This window comes from Eptesicus fuscus, chromosome 15, assembly GCF_027574615.1.
Source record: "Eptesicus fuscus isolate TK198812 chromosome 15, DD_ASM_mEF_20220401, whole genome shotgun sequence".
Lineage (NCBI taxonomy): Eukaryota > Metazoa > Chordata > Mammalia > Chiroptera > Vespertilionidae > Eptesicus > Eptesicus fuscus.
The window spans coordinates 51,261,511-51,285,383 of record NC_072487.1 but is presented as its reverse complement, the minus strand read 5'-3'; the positions used below and the strand labels follow the sequence as shown (position 1 = coordinate 51,285,383).

Below are 23,873 nucleotides of genomic sequence, written 5' to 3'. Positions count from 1 at the left end.
TTCACCTCAATGTCTCTGCCTTTCGGTTATCTCAGATTTGGGAGCGCCTGGGGTAAAAAGAAGGAGAGTGGTGGGCGAGGAGGTAGCGGCTTAGTAGGCACTTGATACAATTATGAAATGTTTCCACCGGCAGGAGTTTCATTAAAGACTACGTAAGCCAGTTCTGCCCATTTTACAGATGAAGAAACTGAGAACGGGGCAGATGTGCGCACGCGAGTCTGTTGGTGCTTAGATTGAAAGCCGGTTCTCTATTGTACTCGCCTTTCTCCAACATCCGTTGTGTGTGTGTGTGTGTGTGTGTGTGTGTGTGTGTGTGTGTTCTGGAGACTATTTCCCCTGCCTTGGCTGCCCCCAGGCCTTCAGGGTATCTCAGGGTCCCAACGCCGCACCGTGGAGGGCAGGCTCCCTGAGGATGTGCCACGGGACTCTCCGGGCACTAGGTGGATCCCCTCCCCCTCCCTCCATCCCGGCTTCACTAGGCCTTCGCGCCGCGCGTTTGTCAATGAACGTGGCGCCGCTGCCTTGGCCCCGCCTCCCATTCTCTCCCATTGCCCAAGTATCCGCTAATTAGGCGGAGCCTCCCGGTTGCTCAGCCAATGGAGCGGTGCCTCGGGCCAGGGCCGGCTGCCACCGCTCTGATTGGCTTGGTGAAGCGTGATTGGCAGGTTAGCGCCCGCCCCGCCCCCGCCCGGAGGGAGGCTGAGCCCCGGGCGGCGCTGTCCACACGCAGCGGGTCCTGAAAGCGGCTCCGGGGCGGCGCAGTGGCGCACTGTGCGCGCCGAGCAGGCGAGGGCTAGCGCCGGCGGCAGCGGCGGCGGCGGCGGCGGCGGCAGCGCGGGCAAAGCCGACAGCGGCTCCACCTCAGCACCAGTAGTCCCGGAGGCCGTGGCGGAGGGGACCTTCCGCTCTCTCCTCTGTCCCTCGCTCCACGCCTGGGGCAGGCGCGGCGGCCGTCCCGGAAGAGGCAACTGAAAGACAGTAGAACGAGACCTCCGAGAGAGGGCGGCGGGGCTCCAAGAGTAGGGCGTGAGGCGAGGAGGAGATTGTCGCTGTTGTCCCTTTTCCTGGTCCCAGCGATGGGGGGAAAGCGGGAGCCGCGGGAACTTTGAAGGCAGCGGGTCCCAGGGCATGAGGGCTGCAAGCTCGCCGGGACTCCGGAGTCTCGTCCCCAACGTCAGTAGCGGAAACGTCTGCGAACCCCACTGGGCCCCAGCACCGCCAGAGAGGAAGTTCTTTGCAACTTCGTGGGAGACGTCGGAGAGGCGGGCAGAGAGAGGCTGAGGCGGCAAGTAGGAGCCCCCGAGACCCGGAGAAGCAGAGAGAGAAGACTCCAGTGAATACCGAGGGGCCGAGGGGGAGACTCCAGAGGCAGCGAGGCCGCGGAACCAGCCTGGCAGCCCACGGGCTGCGCTGCTCCTGGAGTAAAACCAAGTGCCGTGCGTCCCGCAGGCCTCCTCAAAGCCGCTCCTACCGGAGGCCAGGGGCGCCAGCCGTCCCGGAGACGGGTCCCTACGCCATGCCCCCGAGGCTGCGGGCGCCTTGGCAGCAGCTACCCCGATTCGGGTCCGGAGCCGCCGCCTGAGCCAGCCCGGGAGGGAAGCCACCAGGAGTTGGGCGCCCCACTTCCAGCCGGAGTGCACTAGCGCGGTTTCCCGCCTCTAGGAGCAGCTCTCGGCGATCTCCGAGCTCCGCGGCCGGGCGGCCCAGCAGTGTTTTCCGAGCCCAGCTCCACGGTGCCTGGCCCGGCGGCGCGGCTCTTTAGCCGCTTTGGGCAGCCCCTGGGCGCCGGGAGGCGGCGGCGTGGGCCGGCCTGCAGTCTGGAGCGCCCCGATGGAAATACACTGTAAGCACGACCCGTTTGCATCCATGCATAGTAAGTAGGCGGCGAGCTCGCTTCTCTCACTCTCCGGCCCGGGGCGGGGTTGGGGGTGCCGGACTACGGGGCAGGTGCTAAGGCCGGCAGGACCCAGGACTTGTGTAGCCGCGCAGTCAAGTTTGCAAAGTGCAGGGCTTCCCAGGCCGGGGATGTGGAACAAAGTGCCCGGTCGCCTGGGCCCGGAGCACCTGGCACCGGGAGTCCCGCCTCCACCAACGCCTAACGTAGGCAGCGAGCAGCAGCCTTTTCTGCAGCCTTTCGGAGAGTGCTGGGAGAATCCTGGCCGGGACCTGGAGAGGCGTCCGGCTGGACTAGCTGGAGGGTACGAAGTTGTAGCGAAAGGTCAGTCTGACTCTCAGTCAGCGCCCCACACACCCAAACCCGGATAGCGCCTTTTTTTTTTTTTTTCCAAACAGGGCTAGGAGGGAAAGTGGGACCCCAACCAGTGCCTGTGTGCTTCTGGGTGTGAAGGAAGAGGTTGAGAGAGATAAGCGGGGACCTCCGTTCCAGAGCTCCAAAGGCGTTCTGGAGTTGAGCGGGATTTGAAAAATCAACCAAGTAGAGGTCCCTGAGCTGAGCTTCTGCTTAGAAGCCGCCGCCCATACACAGACCTTTAAAGGCACCATCCAGTCCTCCTCTGCAGGACGCTTGCCTTCTGATGACTTCTCCCCTAAAAAAAAAAAAAAATTAAAAAAATAAATGAAGAAGCAGCCAATTAGTCACCATCCAGGCGCCCCGCTTTCTAAAGACAGCCGAGTGTGTAGGAGACGGGAAGGGTCATTTTGGGCGCGGGCGAGGCGAGGCGGGTGGCCGGTTGCTTGACCCGCCGCCGGGGTCTGCCAGTTCGCCCTTTAGCAGAGCCTCCTGTGAGATGCGCTTCTCTCACGGCGAGTTAGCGCCGGATTAGATTCGGAGATTTCAAGGAAACACCAAGTGGAACGAATCGCGTTTCCCTTCTGCGCGCGCTGCGGAGCTGGGCCGGAACAAGGCGCCAGGCTTGGGCGGCATCCAGCCGGTGCCCAGCTTGGGTCCCCACGGGCCGCAGGTCATAGGGTTGCTCCCTGGCGGGGAGCCCTCCGCAAGCCAGCGTCTCCTCAGACAGCCCCCCAATCCTGCTTACCAGCCGTGGGTCCCCTGTTTAACAAAGGCAAGCGGAGACCCGGCTGGAGAGAAGGCGAGCTTCCCTGGGCGAATTTGTCCTTTTTCACCCGGAGGGCCGAGTGGCCTGGTAGGCAGAGAAATGCTGATCTAGGCGATAGGGGCTGACTGCCCGCAGGTGTTTCTCTTTGTGTCCGTTTCCCCAGTCGGAGGTAATCCACCAAAGCCTTTCGGAGGTTTGCGCAGTGAAGCCGTTTGCTCCGGTCCCAGCCCCAACGATTCCTCATCCTCTGGGGCCTGTGCCAAAACAGTTTCCAGTCCGTGGTGACCCCAGCGCCCCCCGCAGCCCTCTCCTGCGCACACTTGAGCTGGGCTCGAGAGAGGCTCTGATCTCACAGAGTGAGCCAGAAAACAAACGAGTTGGGGGTCAATACTCTGGTAGGCAAGCTCTTAGCTCAGCCAAGGAGAGACTGGGGGACAAAATGGGGAGGGCTGACCCCTCCACTTCTCTCCTTGGGGAGAGGGGAAGGGAGATCAACAGACCCTCACTGCCTCCTTCTGCACAGAGGGGTGCCCCAGAGATCTTGCACAAGCCCTTGGAGAGATAGCGTCAGACCCGGTGATCTTGAGGGTGGAGAAGGCAGCTACTTCCAGATGCTGTTAGCCAACCGCTAATGCTGTGTATCTGTCCCTCCTGGTCCTGGCCTTCATTTGCCCCCTGGAGAGTGCTCCCTCCTCCCATCTTTAACTCCCTGGCAGCACAGTGGGGGCTGGGCCCCAGCCAGCCTAGCTTCCAGGGCCTGCTTGATTCTGACATCCAAAGCACTTTGCACAATGTACACGCTCCAGGGCCTCAATTTGTTGGTGATTGGAGGTGGGGAGTGGGGTATGCAGTAGATCCCTTAGAGGTCCCTGGGTTAGTAGGGACTCAGACCAAGTCTCATCTCCTCATCTCCCTTCTTGGCCCTGGTCAGTTTCCCGCTCCTACCCTCTCTCTCTCCCCCCCCTCCATCAGAACAGGACAGCTTTGTGTGGGAGAGATTAGATGGTGTGTGCGGCAGGGGCAGGCATTGCCTGGAAATGGGCTTCAGAGTTCCCCTGCCCCCACCCCCTATTCCAGACTCATCACCTTCATCAGCACAACCCTCCCCAGATGTTTCCCTCCCCCAGGTATGCTTACCAGTTATAAAGCACTTTTATAACCAGTCTCCTACTTGAGATTTGTCTAAACCTTTAGTTGCACCCATTTTATAGAGTATGACATTGAGGCCAGAGAGACAAAAGGACTGATAGGAAGTTCACATGGGCAAACCTGGAGCTGGTTCTTGGGTCTTCAAGGTATCTACAGAAGAGGAGGGTGAGGGGCTTAGGCTCCAGAAAGAAGAGAGTGGAATGTCTGGGTGGGTACACACATGTGCAAGGTGCGTGTGTGATTTAGCTATTTCTGTGTCTGTGGCTTGACTGTCAATGTGTGTCAGCATCTGTCTGTCATTTAAGAGTCCATTCATGACATTTCATCCCTGCTCTTCCCTGTGTTCCTCTTGGCATGTTGGTGTGTCCCTTCATTCATTCCCTCAGGTACCACTAAGAGAAATTTCAATATCTCTCTAAGTCCTGGAGTTAAATCCGGGACTGAGACAGCAGAGACCCTCTCTCTAAGACCCTATGCCCAGTCTAGGGTGTGGACAGGGCCCTGGTGGGAAGCATGTTCTTATCCGGGCCTGAGGAGCATCTGTGGGGGCTGGCCCTTCCAGACCAGAGCCACAAAGGCCCCAGGGGCATCTGCAATTCAACCATTTTTCTCCCCCCAACCCCCTCCTTTGAACTCTTTTCTGTCAGTCCTGTGGGGGCAGGGCTGTTTCCCTTGTATCTGTGTCTGTTTCCTGGTCTTTGCCTTGAGTTGTTTCCATCTATCTTTGTGTCAGTCTCTCTGTAAATTCTACTTGGCCCTGAAAAGGGTAGCTGAGTCTGTGTCTGCCTCCAGCACCCTCTATGGGATGAGCTCTCACCCAGCTGGAGTCCACAGGAAGTAGAGGCTGGACTTGTGTTCTGTCAGGAGATGCAGGGCTGAACCTAGGGTTCCCGAAAACAAAGCCCCCCCCCCCCCCCTTTCACAGTAGTACCCTGCTCTCCATTCCCCTTCACTGGGGAATCTGTCCTCCCTTTTTTCTTCTGGCCTCCTTGCTTCCCTCTGTGCGCCATACTCACCTTTCTTTTCTTCACCTGTTTTGGCTAATCCATTCCATTTTCTCCTCTGCCTTCCTAACTTGAGGCTTCCTTTCCAATCTCTCGTTTCTTGCTGTCTGTTCCCACTCTTTGCACCCTTTCCCTTAATATCTCACTTTTCCTCTTTTCTTTCCCCATCATGCCTACCCTCTCTCAGGCATCTAGTTTTATTTCTTTCTAATCTCAGGGTAAGTGGGAGACATTGCCTTCTCAGATCACAGTTGTAAATCACCTCCCTACCACCCTTGAAATGCTCTATAGCAGGGGTGGGGAACCTTTTATTCTGCCAAAGGCCATTTGGATATTTATAACATCATTTGCAGGCCATACAAAATTATATACTTAAAAATTAGCTTGTTATTTGGACATTTAATTAATTTACCCCTAAAGTCTTAGCAGGGCCAGACCAAATTATTTCTCTGGCCTTATATGGCCCGGGGGCCGGACATTCCCCACCCCTGCTTTATTGGATAGGACTATGACAGAGGCAGAGAGAGCTAAGTGAGCTCGGGGTCTTTTCCAGGGGGATCCCAGGTTACCCTGGGTCTGGTGTCAGCTGTGGACATGTGGGTCAGACTCTGGAAAAGTATTGGTAGCCTAGTCTTTGTGGTCAGGAGCATCGGGCTTGCTGTCACTTAGAGTGTCCATGATACAAGTGGTCCCCAAAGCTCACAAATGTCTTACAGAGCTGCTCTTGAACTGCCCTGAAGGTTGGCATTGTGTTTTGGGCAGAAAGTTTAAATTGCCAGTGGTATAGGGAACAGGCTATTGCAGATGGGCTACAATGCCTGGACTGACAGGTTATCTTAAAAGTGTGCTGAGGGCTTTTAGCTTCCTTTTTTGTCCTTTCAGATGAGCTTGTACCAATTTTGAATTTACTTTCTTCTTAAATCCAGCCTGTTCTTGAAAGATCCATACAACCTTTTTTTTTTTTATTAGATGCTCCCAACCCCAGAACAAAGCTTTCTTCAGACCCTTGACCAGGGGTGGCTACAGTCTTTCGATTTTAGATGAACTACGCAATCATATTCCTAATGGCAAATATCCTGTATGAGATGGTTTTCCTTTTCTTGTGTCTGGAGTGTTTTAGAACAATCAAAACCAACTAAAGTTCATTTTGAAAATCAGAGCGAAATTCAGCTTAAAACTAGAATTAAGTACTGTTGTTATCTATAAAATTGTATTTTTCCTTGAAATCAGCCTGAGGTTGGAAATTTGGGGACATATTGAATTCAGACTCTCCTGAGAAACTTCAGTGAATTGGTTTGGCATTAAAAAAAAATAGGTTATGTTATGGATTCCTTTCCCCCATCCATTTCAGATGTTGTTCATGAATCTGAATAGTAGTTGAGTGCTGGGGAGGGGTTTGAGAGCTGAGATGAGGTGGCTATTTTATGTTTCAGAGTTGGTGTGTGTGTGTGTGTATGTGTGTGTGTGTGTGTGTGTGTGTCTGTGTGTGACCTCCAAGATGCCCTGGCTTCCCTGGTATAGCCCAGTCCCAGGCAAGTCTCAGTTTAGTTTATTCCCCCTCCAGGCCTCTGAGTTGCCAGCAGCATTGGTAAATGCTTGGACTTAGCTTTTGGCTTCAGTGATGTCAGTGGCTGATTAATAACTACAAGGTCAATATTGTTGCTACCCCCTGTATTTACTAGGTTGGCGCTTCAGTTACTTGTATCCTTGTTTCCTTTCCTCCAGATGGACCTGGATGTAAGGAAGCTTATGGGTGGGGAGATGCTTTCCCAGACTCTACTTAAAATTTGTCCCAGAGCCTTTGTAAAATCTGGATCCAGAAGCCTTCTTTATTTCCCCTGAACCAACTGATAGCTGCTTGTCAATTGCAAAACACTCCAAAAATTTTAGGGAAACTCCTTTCTAGCAAATCGTAGTGCAATAGGGTGAAATAAATATGATCCTCCGATCCATTTCTTTTGTGTGCTCTGAGAGGGTACAGTGGTCAAATCTGCACATCAGCCTCGTCATTTTTGTTTGTTTATTTCTCCCCTCAGTTTTATTGGGTATATAATTAAAGAAAGTATTTTTATCAAGGCAGTGGTTGGGTTTTGTCTCAACACCATGCAGATACTATTAAAAAAATTTAAAAAGTACGTAGCCCTTAATCAGATTGTTGATTAAAAAAAAAAAAATTCCCACCCCTGAGATTTAGGTTTATTGGGGTAGTCCCTTTCACTTTTGAAGATACAGTATTTGTTAAAAGGAAGAGTTTTATTTTAAAAAATGTCTTTAAATTTCATGTATTTTGAAATGTATTTTCTCCCGAGGCTTTTTCTTAGACCTCAGTATCATGTATGTAGTAAGTTGTGTCCCTAGTATAGACTGAGGTCTTCACATATTCCATTGTTAAAAAAAGAATTGCACAGAAAATCCTAATAACTAAAGGAAGCATAGTATGGCGATGCTTGCCCTCATTAGCCCAATTGACTGGCCGAAGACTGACAAAGGCTAAGGTTAATTTTAAAAAGCAATTTGAGGTATTAATGTAGTCTGCATGATCAGACTCCAGGCTCAAGATGTCCAGCCTGCAGCCATTTCTGATCTGAGGGGCTCTGGATGTTCCCGACAGGACTTCTCCTTCTATGTGACTGGTTCTAACCACCCTTTCCCTCGTTTTCTGTTTCTAATCTGTTTCAGGACATGGAGGAGTGAATCAGCTTGGGGGAGTTTTTGTGAATGGACGGCCACTCCCGGATGTAGTCCGCCAAAGGATAGTGGAACTTGCTCATCAAGGTGTCAGGCCCTGCGACATCTCCAGGCAGCTTCGGGTCAGCCATGGTTGTGTCAGCAAAATCCTTGGCAGGTAAAGGCAGGAGCTCCAGGTTTCCCTTGATCTCTAAAATAATGACCTAAAACATGACCCAGCCGCTGTCCAGTGTGCCAGTGCCACAGTGAGAATCACTGTGGCACTTCACCCACACGCACAGCACTTAAGAGTTTGCAAAGACTTTCGAGGCCACTCAGTTTAAAGTAGTCCTGGAAAACCCCAGTGACATGGGGGTTGGGGACTCAGTCAGGAGGGATGGCATGTTTTCTGAAAGCCTGGTAAATTATTCCAGACAACCCAAGAATAAGAGGTTCTTGGGAACTTCCCCTGCGCATTTTAAGTAAGCTTAGGACCTGGGCAGGGCTGGGTGGAAAATCCAAAAGTTAAAATCACCAAAATGACCAGAGTTCAGTTTTTCATTTTAATGTTTTCAAAAAACACATTCCATTTTTACAAAGTCATCTGTCATTGTCAGTTTTGGACTATCTTCAACCTCATGTTGGGCTGCAGTATTTTTCTTCTATGTTGTGTTTCTTGCATAGCAACAGGCATCCTAAGTATATATTAAATTAGAGGAGGGGAAAAAAAAAAAGCCCCAAACAGACACCAACTCTCAAGTCTGACATTTGAAAGTTGCCACTTGACCCAGCGATTTGCTGCAAGCAAAATACTAACAATGCTGATTCTCCCAGAGGGCGGTACAGCCTTTAGCCTTCGTGTTGATTTTCTGTGGCGAGCGAGACTCGGCACCATTCAGGGAAGCAGTTTTGAGATGAGGAAGGCAAAGTGACTGGCTCAGATCTAGCCAGCCAGTCAGTACCCAGGCTGGGAAGAGAGCATAAGGATTCCCAGGTCATGGGCATTTCGCCATACCCCCAGACCAAAGCCACAGGTTTGTTGCCAGCCACGTGAAGTTGTTAGAGGTTTGCCCTGACAGCTAGGAGCAGTCTCCGGTTATAGCGGTTCCGTGCTCTCTCAGGATTTCTCTCCCCGGGTCAGAGAACAACCTTTGTCCTGTAGCTTGCATTATGGTTTGAGAACAGATGCCTGGATAGGAAATAAATACTTTGAAGTATGTCAGTGACATTGTGACTTTTTGCTTGCCCTTTCCTTTCCATCTGCTGGAATTTAAAAAATTCTTTCAAATGAAAGGGGAAGGACCGTTGCTAACCTTGGGGGGGTGGGCCTTGCTGGAGACCAAGAGGAAGTTTTAGGCCAGAGGTCTGAAAGGAAGCCCCTTTAGTAGGGACCTTGATCCCTGGGTTTATTCCTCATTCACCTGCCCATCTCGGGTCACCTCAGCCGTGGAGGCTGTGGGCATCGCTGCTGTTTAGCAAACGAGCACCAGGCGGAGTTCAAGGAGGAAGGCAGGACCTCAACCACGGTGTTCTCATTAGAAGGTGGTTTTCCTGAATAGACGATGAGAGTGAGAGTAGAAGAAAAGAGAGGAGAGGAGGTAGAGAAAAGAGAAAGAGAAAAAACAAAACACAACCCAAAGCAAGGCGAAAAGAGAATGATGAATTTAAAAAAGGGAAACAGAAAGAGAAATGAAGACAAAAATAGGAGAAAGACAGGAAATATTTTAGATTATCTCAGCATCAGACTCCGAGTGCCGAAGGGATCTTAGCTATCTTCTTGGGAAGCCTCTTCATTGTACGGAGGAGAGAGAGAGAGAGAGAGAGAGAGAGAGAGAGAGAGAGAGAGGAGAAAAAGAAGGCCCTTTCTTTGTTTTTTTTTTGCTGAGACATCTTTGCTGAGCCGACATTTTGCTTGCGATTTGAAATCTTCTCAGGGCAAGATGCTGAGCCCTTCTCAGAGGGGGCCTTTGATGCCGGGTCCTCATCTTCTGGTGCCCGGGAGCCCTCCAGATCTCCCCTCGAGACTGAAGGGGACAGGGACCTTTGCAGGCTCAGCTGGCAGTCTTTCGCGACCCCGAATAGATTTGTCACTAGGTAGAGTGGCACTCGGAAGTTACGCGCCGCTCCGGTGCCTGGCCGTTTAAGTTGTCAACAATAAATTGGAATTTCATAGCTCATTATTTTCATAACTAAGAACCACAGTGGACAAAATGTCACTCTAATTAGAACTGCCTTTTAAGAAACAAGTTCAGCCCGAAAACAGGGTGACTGGGAATTTCTGAACGAGGTTCTGTTCCATCCACTGAGTTATTTATTTATTTTTGGTCACTAAAGAATTTGATGGGCGGCACACCGGGTGACAGATTGTAAAGAGCGTTGCGGTGTGTGGTGGCCGTGGTTTTCGGAGGCTGCCTGGCAAGACAGGCAGAGTCCCTGGGGCTGGCAGAGACCCCCCGTCATCTCGGGAAGGTGGCGGTCTGCCAGGAGTGTGGGCATTCAGTCCACAGAGCTCCAGCTCCAGACGGGGCTTGAGAGGCACAGCCTGATGGCATGCGAGGCCCATTTAAATCCACCCCGAAAGCCTGGGCTGTTGTCTTCTTTCACTAGAGCCTGCCTGGGAGGTTCAGGTCATTTGGAACTGGGTGGTGTGTTACATAGGAATAAACACTCAAAAGGATTTTTTAATCCGCAGCACGTGCTCTTTATGTTTGGCGAAGTTTTTTTCTTAACCGTTCTGCATTTCTGTCTTCACAACAGCCCTGCGAGGCAAGCAGGGCAACCATCCTCCCCTTATTCTACAAATGGGATGACTGAGGCCCAGAGAGTCTGAGTGAGTTGGCCAAGGTCACGCAGCAAGTTAGCGTCAGAGCCGCCGACTGGCATCTACACCCCTTTGCTCCCAAACGATTGTTCCTTGCTGTTGGTTGCTGTGTGCTGTTGGCGCTGCTCATCTGTTGCGTGTAGCCGAGTGACTGTTTTGCTGAGATGAAAGGGCAGTATTTAGTCTGCATCCTCACTTGACACAGTTGCCAGTTGGGGTTTCCTGGGGTGTCAGGTTTGCCTCCTAAGTGTCTGGCTTATGTGTCAGTCAAAAGGAAGACAGAGACTTCTCATGTCAAGAGCATAGCCTCCTGTGGTTGGCACTGCGCAGGTGGGATGGGCGGAGAGTCTGGGCTCTGCCACCCCAGCCGTGCACACAGGACAAGTGCTGAGGGTGGGGGGAGCTTCATCCTGCCACCTTTTCAGAGTTGCTGCCTGAATACTGCAGCTCCATTTAACTGACATACGTTGAGTACCCAGCACAGGGTTGTCCGTGTGTCTGTAATCCTTGCCCCACGAGGGTAACTATTGAGTGACTGAGTGAATGAAAGAAAAAAAAAAAAAGCGCGTTAAAGTTCCTGGTAAACAGTGACGCTTTCTGCAATGGCAAGGGATTATTATTACTACCACTATTATTTAAATTTTTACAACCAAAGCAGCAGTGTGCCCTAATGGGAGGAACTCCAGATTCAAAGTCAGGTTTAAAAGGTGGGGCTGCCCCTAACTTCCAGAAGGAAATTGGATAAGTCACTTAGTCTTCTGATCATTGGTTTCCTTTCTGTAAGTCCCTACTGGCCTCTTAGGATTGGTGTGAGGATCAAGATCATTCAAGGAAGAGCTCTGTAAACCTTAGAGCACTGTGTCTAAATAATAAGTTATTGTGTTGATATTAACACATGAGTTTCTATTGTAAAATTGAAAGGATCATTGGAGGCTGCAGAAATTGCCCTGTGCCTTGATTTGGGTACCTCTCTAGACTTCCAGCAAAAAAAGTATTTTCTTCACTATTTCTAAAAACGTGTTTGTGACTAATAACAATTTTTCAGCAATTACAAAAAGAGGGAGGACAGGCTGAGTTTTGCCTTACGGTCCAAATCTGTACATGACTCACTCTTCTCAGAGAAAAATAGAATTTCCACTTCCACATCACTGCTCCCAGATTATCTGATCTGTTTCTAGAATATTCACTGACCTGGCCCTTACCCAGGCTGAGAATTTCAACCTCTCTTTAAAATGTAACCAGCCATTATTCTGGGTAACTTTTCCTACCCATCCCATGAGCGGATCACCTCTTTTCTTTACCAATTATAAACTGTTGTTAGATTTGAAAGTTACCAGTCATTTCTAAAACGTCTTTCTGTTTCAAAAGAAATTTCAACTGCAAGGTAATCTCCTTTGCAAGAGGAAGTAAAGAATTCCTTTGTAAATGCTGAGAGAGACATCCAGCGAAGCTCAGATTCAGAAAAGGAATCAAGTCATTTTTCCCTCTGAAATGATCTTTCATGGCACTCTTCTCCCTGGTCTCGGTTTTACTGTAAAACCCTGACATCCTATTTGCATTAACGAGGACGAGCTGATAGCATGGAAATGCCCTTGGAAACAGCCATTTACCTCAAGGGAGGTCCTTGGAAGAGCTGCCGCGAATCGTGGCTGGGTTTTTGATTGCTTGGGTTTGGACTTACAGTTTCAGTGACTTCTGGAATCCAACACTCCCTTTAAGTTTACACCAGGGTTATGGTTTGATTGTTTCTTATGGAAAAATAAGTTGCGTTTTAGGGGACAGTTTTTTTTAAAATATATTTTATTGATTTTTTACAGAGAGGAATAGAGAGTTAGAAACATCGATGAGAGAGAAACATAGATCAGCTGCCTCTTGCACACCCCCTACTGGGGATGTGCCCGCAACCAAGGTACATGCCCTTGACCAGAATTGAACCTGGGACCTTTCAGTCCGAAGGCTGACGCTCTATCCACCGAGCCAAACCAGTTTCGGCTTAGGGGACAGTTTTATGGAAGGCAGATGAATCTGCTAGGGGATGAGAGAGCTGGCAAATGAAAGGTACAAGCCAACTTTCTGGGGAAACTGTAGCTCAGGAAGCTGGGCCTCGGTCCTGGTTTGGCCAGTGGGTCTTGTGTGACCATGAGCAAGCCGTTTAACCTCCCTGGATCTCTGTTTTAGACCTGTAGATGGGGACTCATTCATGTATTCATTCACTCATTCAAAACATTTATGTGCTTTAGAACTGTTGTGGGGACCAAATGGGAAAACTGACTTAAAAAGAGTTCTGTAAACTGTAAAATGGTAGATCAATATAAAGGCATAAATGAATGCGTAGTATCCTGACCAACAGAAATATAATGTGAGTCACGTATGAAATTTAAAATTTTCTAATAACACATTAAAAAAGAAAAAAAACCCCAGGTACAGTGAATTTCAATTATATATATATAAAATATTATTATTTCAACATATAGCCAATATAAAAATTATTAATGAGATATCTTAAATTCTTTTGGTACTAAGTTTTGAAAATCTGGTGTGTGTTAAGCTTACAGTATGTACCAGTTCAAACGAGCCACATTTTAAATATTCAGAAGCCACATATGGCTAGTGGCTACTTGATTGGACAGCGGCAGATCTGTATAGTTCCTGGACAGAGTAGCCTATTATTTTGTTGTCAAAATCCATTTTGCTGGTTCCTCATGGCTAAGCTCCTTTCTCCTTGGTCCTAGGTATTATGAGACGGGGAGCATCAAGCCTGGGGTAATTGGAGGATCCAAACCAAAGGTTGCCACGCCCAAAGTGGTGGAAAAAATTGCCGAGTATAAACGCCAAAATCCCACCATGTTTGCCTGGGAGATCAGGGACCGGCTGCTGGCGGAACGAGTGTGTGATAATGACACGGTGCCCAGCGTCAGTTCCATCAACAGGTGAGAGGCTGCTGCCTGTGGGGCTAGGGATCTGGGTGGAGTGGGGGATCCTAGAGGCTCTGTGGGTGCCTTTTCAGAAGATCTGGTCTCCCCGTTCACCAAGGCCCCTTAGGGGACATTGGACAGGAGGACTGCTTGTGGGGCCAGATGGGTCTCTCTATTGCCCTTCTCTTCTCTCCAAACTGGGCAGGAGTTCTAGTCCCAGGGAGAGGAGGCCGTGCCAACACCGTGGCTGCCTGAGAGTCTTCTGACTCTAGAGTGATTTGCCTCACTCTCTATACCCCATTCTGTGTGTGGAGCACTTAACAGTGAATTGTCCTGATTAGGCCTTCAAATGTCACTTCTTCACAAGCCCAGGCTCCAGGTCTTAGCACTGGCCCATTTCAGACCCTCCCAGAGAGAAAAGCCCTGCCTTCAGCTGGGGCAGAGGTTGAGCCATTGAGTGTGGGGAACAGAGCCCTGACTTGGGGTTGGGAGATTTAGCTCCTTGTCTCAGGTCTGCCACAAACACAAAGTGTGACCTTGACAGCGAGCCCCTCCTGTCACGGAGCCCAGGGCCTTGGTGGGTCTGTGAGCTCCAAGAGGAATGTTCGGGGTGCTAAGATGCTGTGGACTTAGGGAGTGGCCCTCTCCGCGTCAGCCCCAGATCTTACCCATGGACACAAAGAACCAGAGAAATCCCGTGAGTGCCAGGCTCGGGATCTTCCTAGGAGCCACCAGGGCTCCTTCTCCTCTCCCGTCTAATCCAGGACGCATCCAACAGAGCTCTCAGAGCTTTAAAAAACAAATTCCTGAAAGCAGGTTTTCCACTGTGAATGGTGCAGCCTCAACTCCACTTAAACCCACCGAGTCTGGGATGAGGTAGCGAGATGAACAGAAATGACTGTTCTATAAACTCCACAAAGAAAAGAGAAACCAGCAGACTGACAACTTGAGCAGCTCCCATTTCTTCAAGGTCATACTGTACTCTTGTCAGTGCAGAGCCTGCCTGGGCTAAGGAACTCACACCCACCGGAAAGAGTGGTCACACTAGAATGTCTCTGAGATTCCCCTCAGGTCCCGACAGTCATTCCTTCCACAGTGACTCAGTGTGATGTGTGAATATGTGCTAATGTTTTGAGTCCTGTTATTTCATAAACCATTAGCCTGTTTTTCTTTTCTCAGTAAGCCTTTACCTTGGGCAAGGTGCTGAGAAGAGAGAGGGGAATTGGTCTCGTAGTCTCTGTCCCAGAGGGGCTCCTCGTCCAGGCTGGGATTCTGGCGTGCACGTAGAAGTCCGGACAGCCCGAATTACGCACAAAATGACAACTGTCGTGGTGGGCTCGGGAGGAATAACGCCTGTTCTTTTTCTGGATTATGAGGGGCTCCAATGTGCTTTGTGAGTCCCCTGCTTTTGGCTTATTGCAGGATTTCCACGACACAAACAGCATGATGTTTTTTCCAGGTCTCCCAGAGCCCTAACGTGGAGTGGGGGCACATGCTGCATAGAGCAATGAAGGAGCAGTCAGCTTGCTCTGCAGAGGAACCGCCACCAAACCCGTGGTCAGGCTTTGGGGCCCACAGGTTTCCCAGTGTAGGTTACACCTGGAATTGGCGGATCAAAACATAACTTAAGGTTGCTTGGGAGGGTCCCAAACTCTAACACCTAAGTGGGCCAGACAGATAATGTAACAAATGAAGCAGGGCAGGCACAAGAAGATAGGGAAAGGTTGGGTCTGTGGCAAACTAGACAGGACAAGCCCTATAGAAGGGGCAATTGCTTCTCAGCAGAACGTGAGCCCAGTGTTTGCCAGGCTTTTTCCATTCTTAAAGAGAAGCTGGAAACTAGGACTTCGTGCGTATGTACTGGTATACTTGTATATACGAAATCTCTATTTTTAAACGGTGGTAACTAATTTCCATGAAAAAATGCCTTGCAGGACAATCATAACTTATTTAGGGCTCCAGCTTCTATCCTCTGGAACACAAGGATGAAAACGGTTTTGTGATGAATTTGTGTGAATGTGTTTTAGAAATAGGTAACTAGTGCTCCAAACCAGTGAGTGTGAACTTCATGAACTCTCCCCGCCCCACTTTTAGTAAAGAACGAAGGTTGCCTATTAAAGTAAAAAAGTGAGTTATTTGAAAGAAACGTACGAAATAGAGCACCGTGATCACAGATGTGGAGGAAGGTAATAGGGGGAACTTGAATGAGTGGCGAGGGGAATTGTGGATCAGCTGGTGCTTTGGGCCTACAGCTGTGCTGTGCTGGATTTGGGGGTGGGGCTCTGACTGCTGGTTGCTGGGGCCATGGCTAGCCTCAGGGGCCTCCTGGGTGTCCTAATCCATACCGGTGAACCCGCTGGCTGTGCCTCTAAGGTGCTTTATGGTCTCCTACAGGTCCCCAAAGCTAACTCTATCCTGTGACAGGTATAGAAACCGGGGCCCAGAGGGGGAGTGCAGAGGAACAATGATTTTGAGATGGAGAAGGGAGTTGGGTCTGGGTCCCCTGATGGTAAGAGGATGGTTGGGCTCTTTCCACCACTGCCCTGTAGGACTCGGCCAATGACAGAACTGAGGATCCCTGAGAAGAGAGGCAAGGAGTAGGACAGTCATTCCCTCTGCATTTCTGAGCCTGGCAGCCTGCAGGTGCTGCCGCCTGTCTGCAGGCTTCCTCTGCGGTCCATGGCCTTCTCCTGTGCTCCTCCATGGGGGCTCCTCACCACATTCTTCACTGGGAGCTCATCGGTGTCCTTAACAACTGACCCTACAATGCAAACAAACTAAGGGTGGGGCAGGGGCAGTCTCATGTTGCTGCATGGCGTCTGCCCCCCGCCCCTCCCGGAAAGCCTGAGCCATCCCGGCATAGTTTGCTATATGAAAGCAAAGCTCCCACTGCCCTCCAATGCATGCAGCTTCTAAAGAACCGTCTTGCAAATGTCATTGTGTAAAAGGCTGCACAGCGTCCTCTCCCAGCCCCGTGCCTCCCTTGGAGGCAACGTCTCACGATTCCCATACTTCCGTCAGGGAGGGAGTGGTGGCTGGATTTGTAGCTGTTCTGGTGGCCACAGGGTCATCTTCACTGTCCACCCCTAGAAGTGTGTGCTTTCCCTCTGTCTTCTGGGGGACCAGCCTGGGAAACCGTGACTGGCATGGGGTTAAACAGCACGGCACTAGTTCCGCGTGGCTTGTGGGAGATTTCCTGGGACACAAACCGTCATGTCGATGTGGCTTCTTCAGGACGCATACATGCTGGGCTGCTGCACAGCCTGCACGATGGAGTCTTAGACTCCAGCCTGAGTGTCAGGTGGAGGTGACTGTCCCAGAGCTGGCCCAGACGTTGGGAGAAAGGAGGCTTCCTTCTTCTCTCTCAGTCCCGGGGCTCTAGATCAGGGCCACGTGGTGAGGAACCTGGGGTGGCATTCCCAGTTTAGAGGGGCAGCTCCCTGAGCACCAACTGGTCGTTGCCTTGTGAGAAGGTGGGGTCAGAATTGCCAGGTGTTCTATTTATTTTTCAAGAGAAGCTAGAAATCCATTTATTTATGTAAGAGCTCCTTACTTAACAACTAATTCAAATACAAATAAATATACTGTGTAAGCCAAACACAAATTGTCCAGTGATAGATGTGGTCTGAGGATGACAGTTTGTAAAGTCTGCTCTTAATCCTAACTTGGGAAGCAAGCCTTTGAGACTGCTTACCCACTTCCTCTTTCTTTCTTTCTTTCTTTTTTTAATCCTCACCTGAGAATATGTTTTTATTGATTTTTAGAGAGCGAGGAAGGGGGGAAGAGAGAGAGAGAAACATTGATAGGTTGCCTATGTATGCACCCCGACTGGGAATTAAACTCGCAACCTTTTGGTGTACAGGATGACGCTCCAACCAGCTGAGCCACCGGGCCAGGGGTACCCAATCCCTCTTTCTCCCCCACATCAGTCACATGCTTGAGTGTCACCTGTGGGCCCTCTCCCAACTTGGTGCAATGGGCCCTTGATCAGTTCTGTAGACGTGGGTATTTCTTCAGCCATATCTCCCCATTTCATTTTTAAAGGCGTCATGACTTTCTCTTTCAATGTCATTGTGTATGCGGGTGGTGATGAGAACACCTAGCCTTTCGAAAGAGTGGGGGTGATGTTGAAATGGTATCCTTACAAATGCCTGTAATTATCTAAAGTTCCTTGGGCTTTTAATCCTCAGATTCTAAGTGGATTTTGACTCCAGGTAGGTTTTATGCCTCATACAGCAAGTATTTTGCAGAGGAACCACTTCCTTTGAATGTAACTAAAAAAAAAAAAAGTGTGCAGGCATGGGAGCTGACTGACTTGCTGTGTGATCCTGGGCAAGTCACTCAGGCACTCTGGAACTTAGTTTCCCCCTCGCTCATAGAAACTAGCTGATTGCCGAGCTCCCTTCTCTGTTGGACCATCTAGGATGTTCATATGGCACTCAGGATCAGGCTCATGCTCAGCAAGTAAAGGCGGTGCCTTCCAGTGTGAGCTGCCAATTAGCCCTCACTGTCTCTTATTTACAGAAGTCCTGAGTGTGGCTCTTATTATGATAAGTCTTGAGGTTGCTTGTTATATATTTTTTTAGAATTGCTATGATTCAATTAGTCTTGTTCTTCCCATTGTTATTTCTTCTCAGTGGAGATGGTGCTCTTTGTTCTTTCCTTGGCAGCTGCTACAAGCAGATGGGCAAAATTTCTATCCCTGGGGACAGCCTTGGAGGGTTCCCTACAATTTGGGTCTCACCCATAAAAGACAGCCCTATGGCAGCCTTAAAATTGGGTGTGGGGATGGCCACTTTCTCCTCACAGCTCCCAAGGGGATCCCATGAGTTTTTAAGGTATTTGTGGGAAATATGAACCTTTTAAGGTTGGAGCTGGTCATTAATCTTTATGAAGATACCATTGATAATAACACTTACCATTTACTGAACACTTACTATGCAGGAACCTCTGCTCTAAGTATTTAATTATTAACTTAATCCTCATAATAACCTTATGAAATAGAAATGAATCTTGGTCCCATTTTATAGATGAAGAAACTGAGGTATAGAGAGGTTAAGTAATTTTCCCAAAGTCATGTAGCTGGCAAATGGCAAGACTGAGATTCAAACTTCAGTCTGGTTCTGGAACCTGCATATTTAATCACTATGATGCAGCTGCCTCTCAATGATTTATCGCAATTGATAGTGTTTTACCAATGATTTATACATATTTTAAAAGGAAAATAAGAAAAACATAATTTTCCTTGCTTTGCCTCTGTACGAATTTAATGGCCAGACAATGCTTTGAAGAGTTAGGACTTCAATGGGAAATAGTTACAGTATATTTCACCATATATTTGTATATAGAAAAACTATATTTACGTCTGGTATATTTATATGTTCACATAGCTGTACCTCTTTACACACACACACACACACACACACACACACACACACACACACAGAAAAGGTGACAGACAAAAACAAAAAGATTAGATCAGATGCTAGCTTAATGCTGAGGGATCAAAAAGACCACCTGACTCCCAGGTCTTTGTCAATATGCTCCATGTTTGCTTAGTGAAAATAAGTGATTTAAATGTGAGAGAAAACAAAACAAACACGCAGAATGTATTTGAGGCAATACTCATGCTGACTTGTCAAAAAGAAAGCAAAAGGCTATGGAGGCTCACATGGCTTGGGCTCCAGAGGGCCTGTGGCTGGGCTGTGGTGTGAACAGAAACGTTCTGTCCAGGCTACTAGCTGAGGATGCTGTGTGCCCTTGGTTCCCAGCGCTGAGCTGTGAAATCACCGAGGGCAACAGCCCGATGAGGTTAAGTGGAGGCACCTGCCACTTCTGTCCTTTCTCTCCATTTGCACAAGCTGGAGACCCAGTGCAGCTTGAAACGAACTTCTAGAACTAATGGTCTACAACGTGAAAAAGGACTTCCTATAATGTTGAGTGAAAAGAGCAGGATACAAAACTGTATACATAATTTAATCCTGATTCTGTTAAGAAAAAAAAAAAAGGATATTTCCAAATAAGCATAGAAATACTAGTATAAAGGAAATATACTTGACCCTTAGCAATGCAGGAATTATGGGCGATGACCCCTGAGCAGTCTAAAATCCACATATAACTTTTGACTCCCTAAAAACTTAACTATAGTTGTCCCTCGGTATCCACTGGAGATTGGTCCCAGGACCTCTGTGGATACCAACATCCTGAAAGCTCAAGTCCCGTATATAAAACGGTGTAGAACAATGCACATGGTTGGCACTCTACACCTGTGGATTCTCAACCTCAGATTAAAAATACTGTTTTGGGGGGAAGGGAGAAAAATGGGGGGAATCTATAATACTGTCAACAATAAAAAAAATTAAAAAGGAAGTACTGTTTTTGATTCGCAGTTGGTTGAATCTGTGAATGTGAAACCTGGGGATACTGAGGGTCAACTATATTTATTGAAAAAAATTATGTGTAAGTGGACACATGCAGTTCAAACCCGTGTTGTTCAAGAGTCAACTGCACAAGAAGAGGGGGTGCACACCGTGGAGGTGGTGCTCTTTGTTCTTTTCCAAAAGTGGTTTTAGATGTCTCCTTTAAAGCTGTTGGCCAAATAGTCTACAATGAGCACAAAGTCCTTTTATGACGAGGGAAAACTCTAATAAGTGTTCTTTTAAAAGAGAATAATTGGGGGTTGGGATAGAACTTGCCCAAAGAAGCTGAACATTTTATTATCGCCCACCCTGTCCCCAATGCCAGAGAAGGAACTTCCTTGCAGACCTCAAAGGGACTTTTGGCTTGGCCCTGGTTGACATACGGGGTGTAGGGTCTCATGGAGAAGGTTCTGCAGAAGGACCTCAGAGCTGCCAGGTGGCACTGCTATTATCCCTTTTATACACTGGGCATTTCCATAAGAGAGACGGGGGGCATTTCCATAAGAGAGATGGGGGGCAGGAGAGTGGGGAGAGAAGGATTCAGTTACTTCAAGTAAGCAAAGAGTGCCCTATTCTAACTGTCACTGCATTGAGGCCCTCAATGGGACGGATTTGCCCAGGGTCACTAGCAGGTTCCTATTAGAACTAAAGCAAGGTCCCTGGAAAGACAAGCCAGCCCAGCCCTGGTCCCAGCCCCATGAAGCTTTCCCGTGAAGTTTTTGTAGATGTTTCTTAGCAAAGCCAAGCTAAGCCTCTCTGGGCAGCACTTTAACCCTTTCTAGTTTCAGAGCAATTCATGCATCCCCTTGTGAGAGCTGGGGAGGTTACTCCTCCCGTGGCTATCCAAGGGAGAGTCAAGAGCTTGAGGGCTTTCAGGGGACAGAGAGGTCCCTTGGCCAGTCCCTTCATTCCATAGAAGCGGCGGGGGCGGGTGGGGGGGTGGTCCAGTGAAGGGAAGAAACTCCCTAATGTCACTCAGTGACTTCATGGAGCCAGAGCTGCTTCTGAGAAAGGGATGTCTTCCTAATATGAACACACCATCCTTTTCTATACAAGAGGCACTTGAGGCCCAGAGAAGGGTGCAAGTTACACAAAGACACCCAGGGAAGTAGGGGCTGAGTTGGGACTCGTCCATCATATTTCCAAGCCCCTAACTCCTGACCTGGGTTCCTAATCTCCCCTCCCCTCTGCCACAGCTTGACCTGTGCCCCAGCTTGATGTGGGTTTTCTGGTTGTCCGTCCATAGCTAGTTGAGATCTCTTTTCTCAGATGGTAAATAGCCATTCATTTTTTCCCACTGCCCACAGGATCATCCGGACAAAAGTACAGCAGCCACCCAACCAGCCGGTCCCAGCTTCCAGTCACAGCATTGGTAAGAACTTCAAAAAAAATTTTTAAAAAAAAAATCGAATGGGCTCCAAATATTCTAAAGAACTTTTAATCATTCTTATGGACAGATAATTCTGCATAAAACACTTCGGCACACGTACTAATGCGCTTTCTTTGTCATTCTCCAAGGGCTGAACCCGGTAAATGAATTTTATAAATACTGCTAAAAGGTTTTGAATTTTACTGATTATTATGATAAATAGCTTTCAGCATGAGACAGAAAATTGAAATCTAAGCCAAAAAAAAAAAAATCTACTAATGGGGGTCTATAGAATGTCAGATAATTAAAGTAATAAATCAAGAAAGGGGTACTTATTCATAACATTTTCTGCATCATTAGTCAGTAAGTAGTTTTGAATGTGTTTTTTTCCTCTATCAACCAGCCCTTCTACAATTCTTTGTGCACTTGCAGTCTTGAGTGAAGATGTGGCAAAACTTCTCAAACTTTCTCTCTCTCCCTTGCTTCGATCTCATGTACTCTGAGCTGCCAAAGGCTGCCAGTGGAGCTTCTGACACTCACGGGTGAAGTTGGAGAGGGACCATGACTTGTAAGAAGGGGAGTCATCTTTCCTACCAGTTGACCTTTGAACAACGTGAGGGTTAGAGGAGGCACACCCCCCTCCCCCTCCCTCTCACACAGTCAAACATCTGAGTGTAACTTTGGACTGCCCCCACACTTCACTGTCCCTCTGTATCTGCAGTGGATTGGTTCCAGGACCCTCCACGGATACCAATAGTCTATGATGCTCATGCCCCTTCTACAAAATGGCGCGGAACAACGCATATAGGAGGCCCTCTGCATCTGCAAACTCCCAACTGCGGATCAAAAATAGCATTTTTGATCTGAGGTTAGTTGGTAGAATCTGCGGACGCGAAACTAAGGGATGCAGAGGCCTGCCTGTGTACTTAATGAAAAAAAAAAAAAAATCCACGTTTCAGTGGACCTGCACACTTCAAACCTGTGCTGTTCAAGAGTCAACTACACTCAAGAGCTCAGAAGTTTCCCTTGCCTTTCCCTTCTCTGCAATGACTGTGAGAAAAAATGACATGCGTCTATTTAAGGTATATTATTTCTCCACTTGGGATAAAGGAGACCCCGCTGGTCAGCTGGGGGCAGGTAATTCTACTGTAAGAAAGTAGGCAACCATTCTGACAGTTCTGGTTGCCACAGTCCTCGTCGATTCCACGTAATCATGCCTCAGGTTCTGTACCGTTTCCACACCTTTTCATTCCTTCAATGGAAAACTTGAACTCCCCGTGGTGATGGGGGACAGGCAGAGACTCCCCTAGTAAACTGTGTAAGTCCCTTCGCCGTTCAGAGCCTCAGTTTCCCCATTTGTGAACGTAGGGGCACAACCCGGTGCCCTCTGAGGTCTCTGATCCTCCATGGTTGCCTCTTTGGATAGCGGTAAGACAGAACTCTGCCCTGCTATGAAATCATTCTTGGTTTTATAATCAATTCAGAAAGTGTTTGCCAAGCCCCTGCTGTGCAGACCTTGGCGTTTGGAGACGCGTGTTTTAATTCGGAGGCAGGACAAACTTCCCATTCGCAAGGGCTCCTCAGTCTAAGGGGGCGATGTAACGAAGGGAAGTTGGCAGAACACTGAGATGAAGCTCAAGAAGAAAGTTCAGGGCGCTGTTGAGCTGGGGCCTAGAGGGTTGAAGAAGGCTCCCGGGGAAATGTGTGTGGCTGAGATTTCACGTGGGCAGCTTTTTAATTACTTCCGGTCACTTAGCAATGACTATCACACACCGAGAGTAACTGGTAGTATTCTTTCCGTTGTGTTAGAGGAATATGCCTACTGGTAGGCAGCAGAATGCTTTGTTTTGTGTCAGAAATTTTTATGAAAACCATTATCTTATATGTGTGCAGCCCCTTATAGTTTACAAGCTTAGTGAGGGGTGAGGAAAGGGAGGCTTAGAGAGATTAAATAACTAGCCCAGGGTCCCAAGCCAGTACGTGTGGAGCAAGAGTTGGAACCTGGGCCTTTTGAGTTTAGGGTAAATCACAAAATATCGGAACTACTCCCGTCGGCTCTGTTAGCAACACGGTGAGCCTTGGTTATCTGTGGTTGTTGTTGTTTAAAGTACCGATGACTTGTGATCTTCCTTCTTCCTCTGTTCTTTGCACCTTAATACAGAAAAGGTTGTGAGATTTGCATAAATCTATTTTGAGTAGCTTCTTCTGTTGAAAGAAAAGAGAAGTTAACGATTTCTACTTCTGTGTCTCCTAAGGAAGAGCTAAAATCAAACTCAGATGCGAGAAGAAAGGCGCCGTTCCCTCTAGGTCTGTAGGAGCCAGGGCTGGCCCCGCTCCAAGGAAAGCAACCAACAGCCTCTCACGCAATCACCACCGCTTCTAGTAATTTCCTAGGCACGGCCGGTCAAAGGCGGCTCTACCTGCCTCCAGCTAGTTATAGCCCAAGGAAATGTGTCTGAGATTGGTTTGTAGGTTTTAATGAACCAAGAAAGAATTCCCACGGGCCCAGAAG

At 48.7% G+C, this 23,873-nt stretch overlaps 1 protein-coding gene across 1 annotated transcript in view; it reads left to right on the top strand.

Annotated features, from left to right (window-relative positions):
• The first annotated feature begins 1,806 nt into the window (after positions 1–1,806).
• PAX5 (paired box 5) overlaps positions 1,807–23,873 on the top strand; it is a 152,523-nt gene continuing 130,456 nt past the window's right edge. Inside the window, exons 1-4 of the mRNA XM_054727134.1 lie at positions 1,807–1,873; positions 7,850–8,015; positions 13,391–13,588; positions 21,300–21,364. Coding sequence (XP_054583109.1) covers positions 1,831–1,873; positions 7,850–8,015; positions 13,391–13,588; positions 21,300–21,364 — 472 coding nt within the window. The 5' untranslated portion in view covers positions 1,807–1,830. The remainder of the gene's footprint in view (positions 1,874–7,849; positions 8,016–13,390; positions 13,589–21,299; positions 21,365–23,873) is intronic.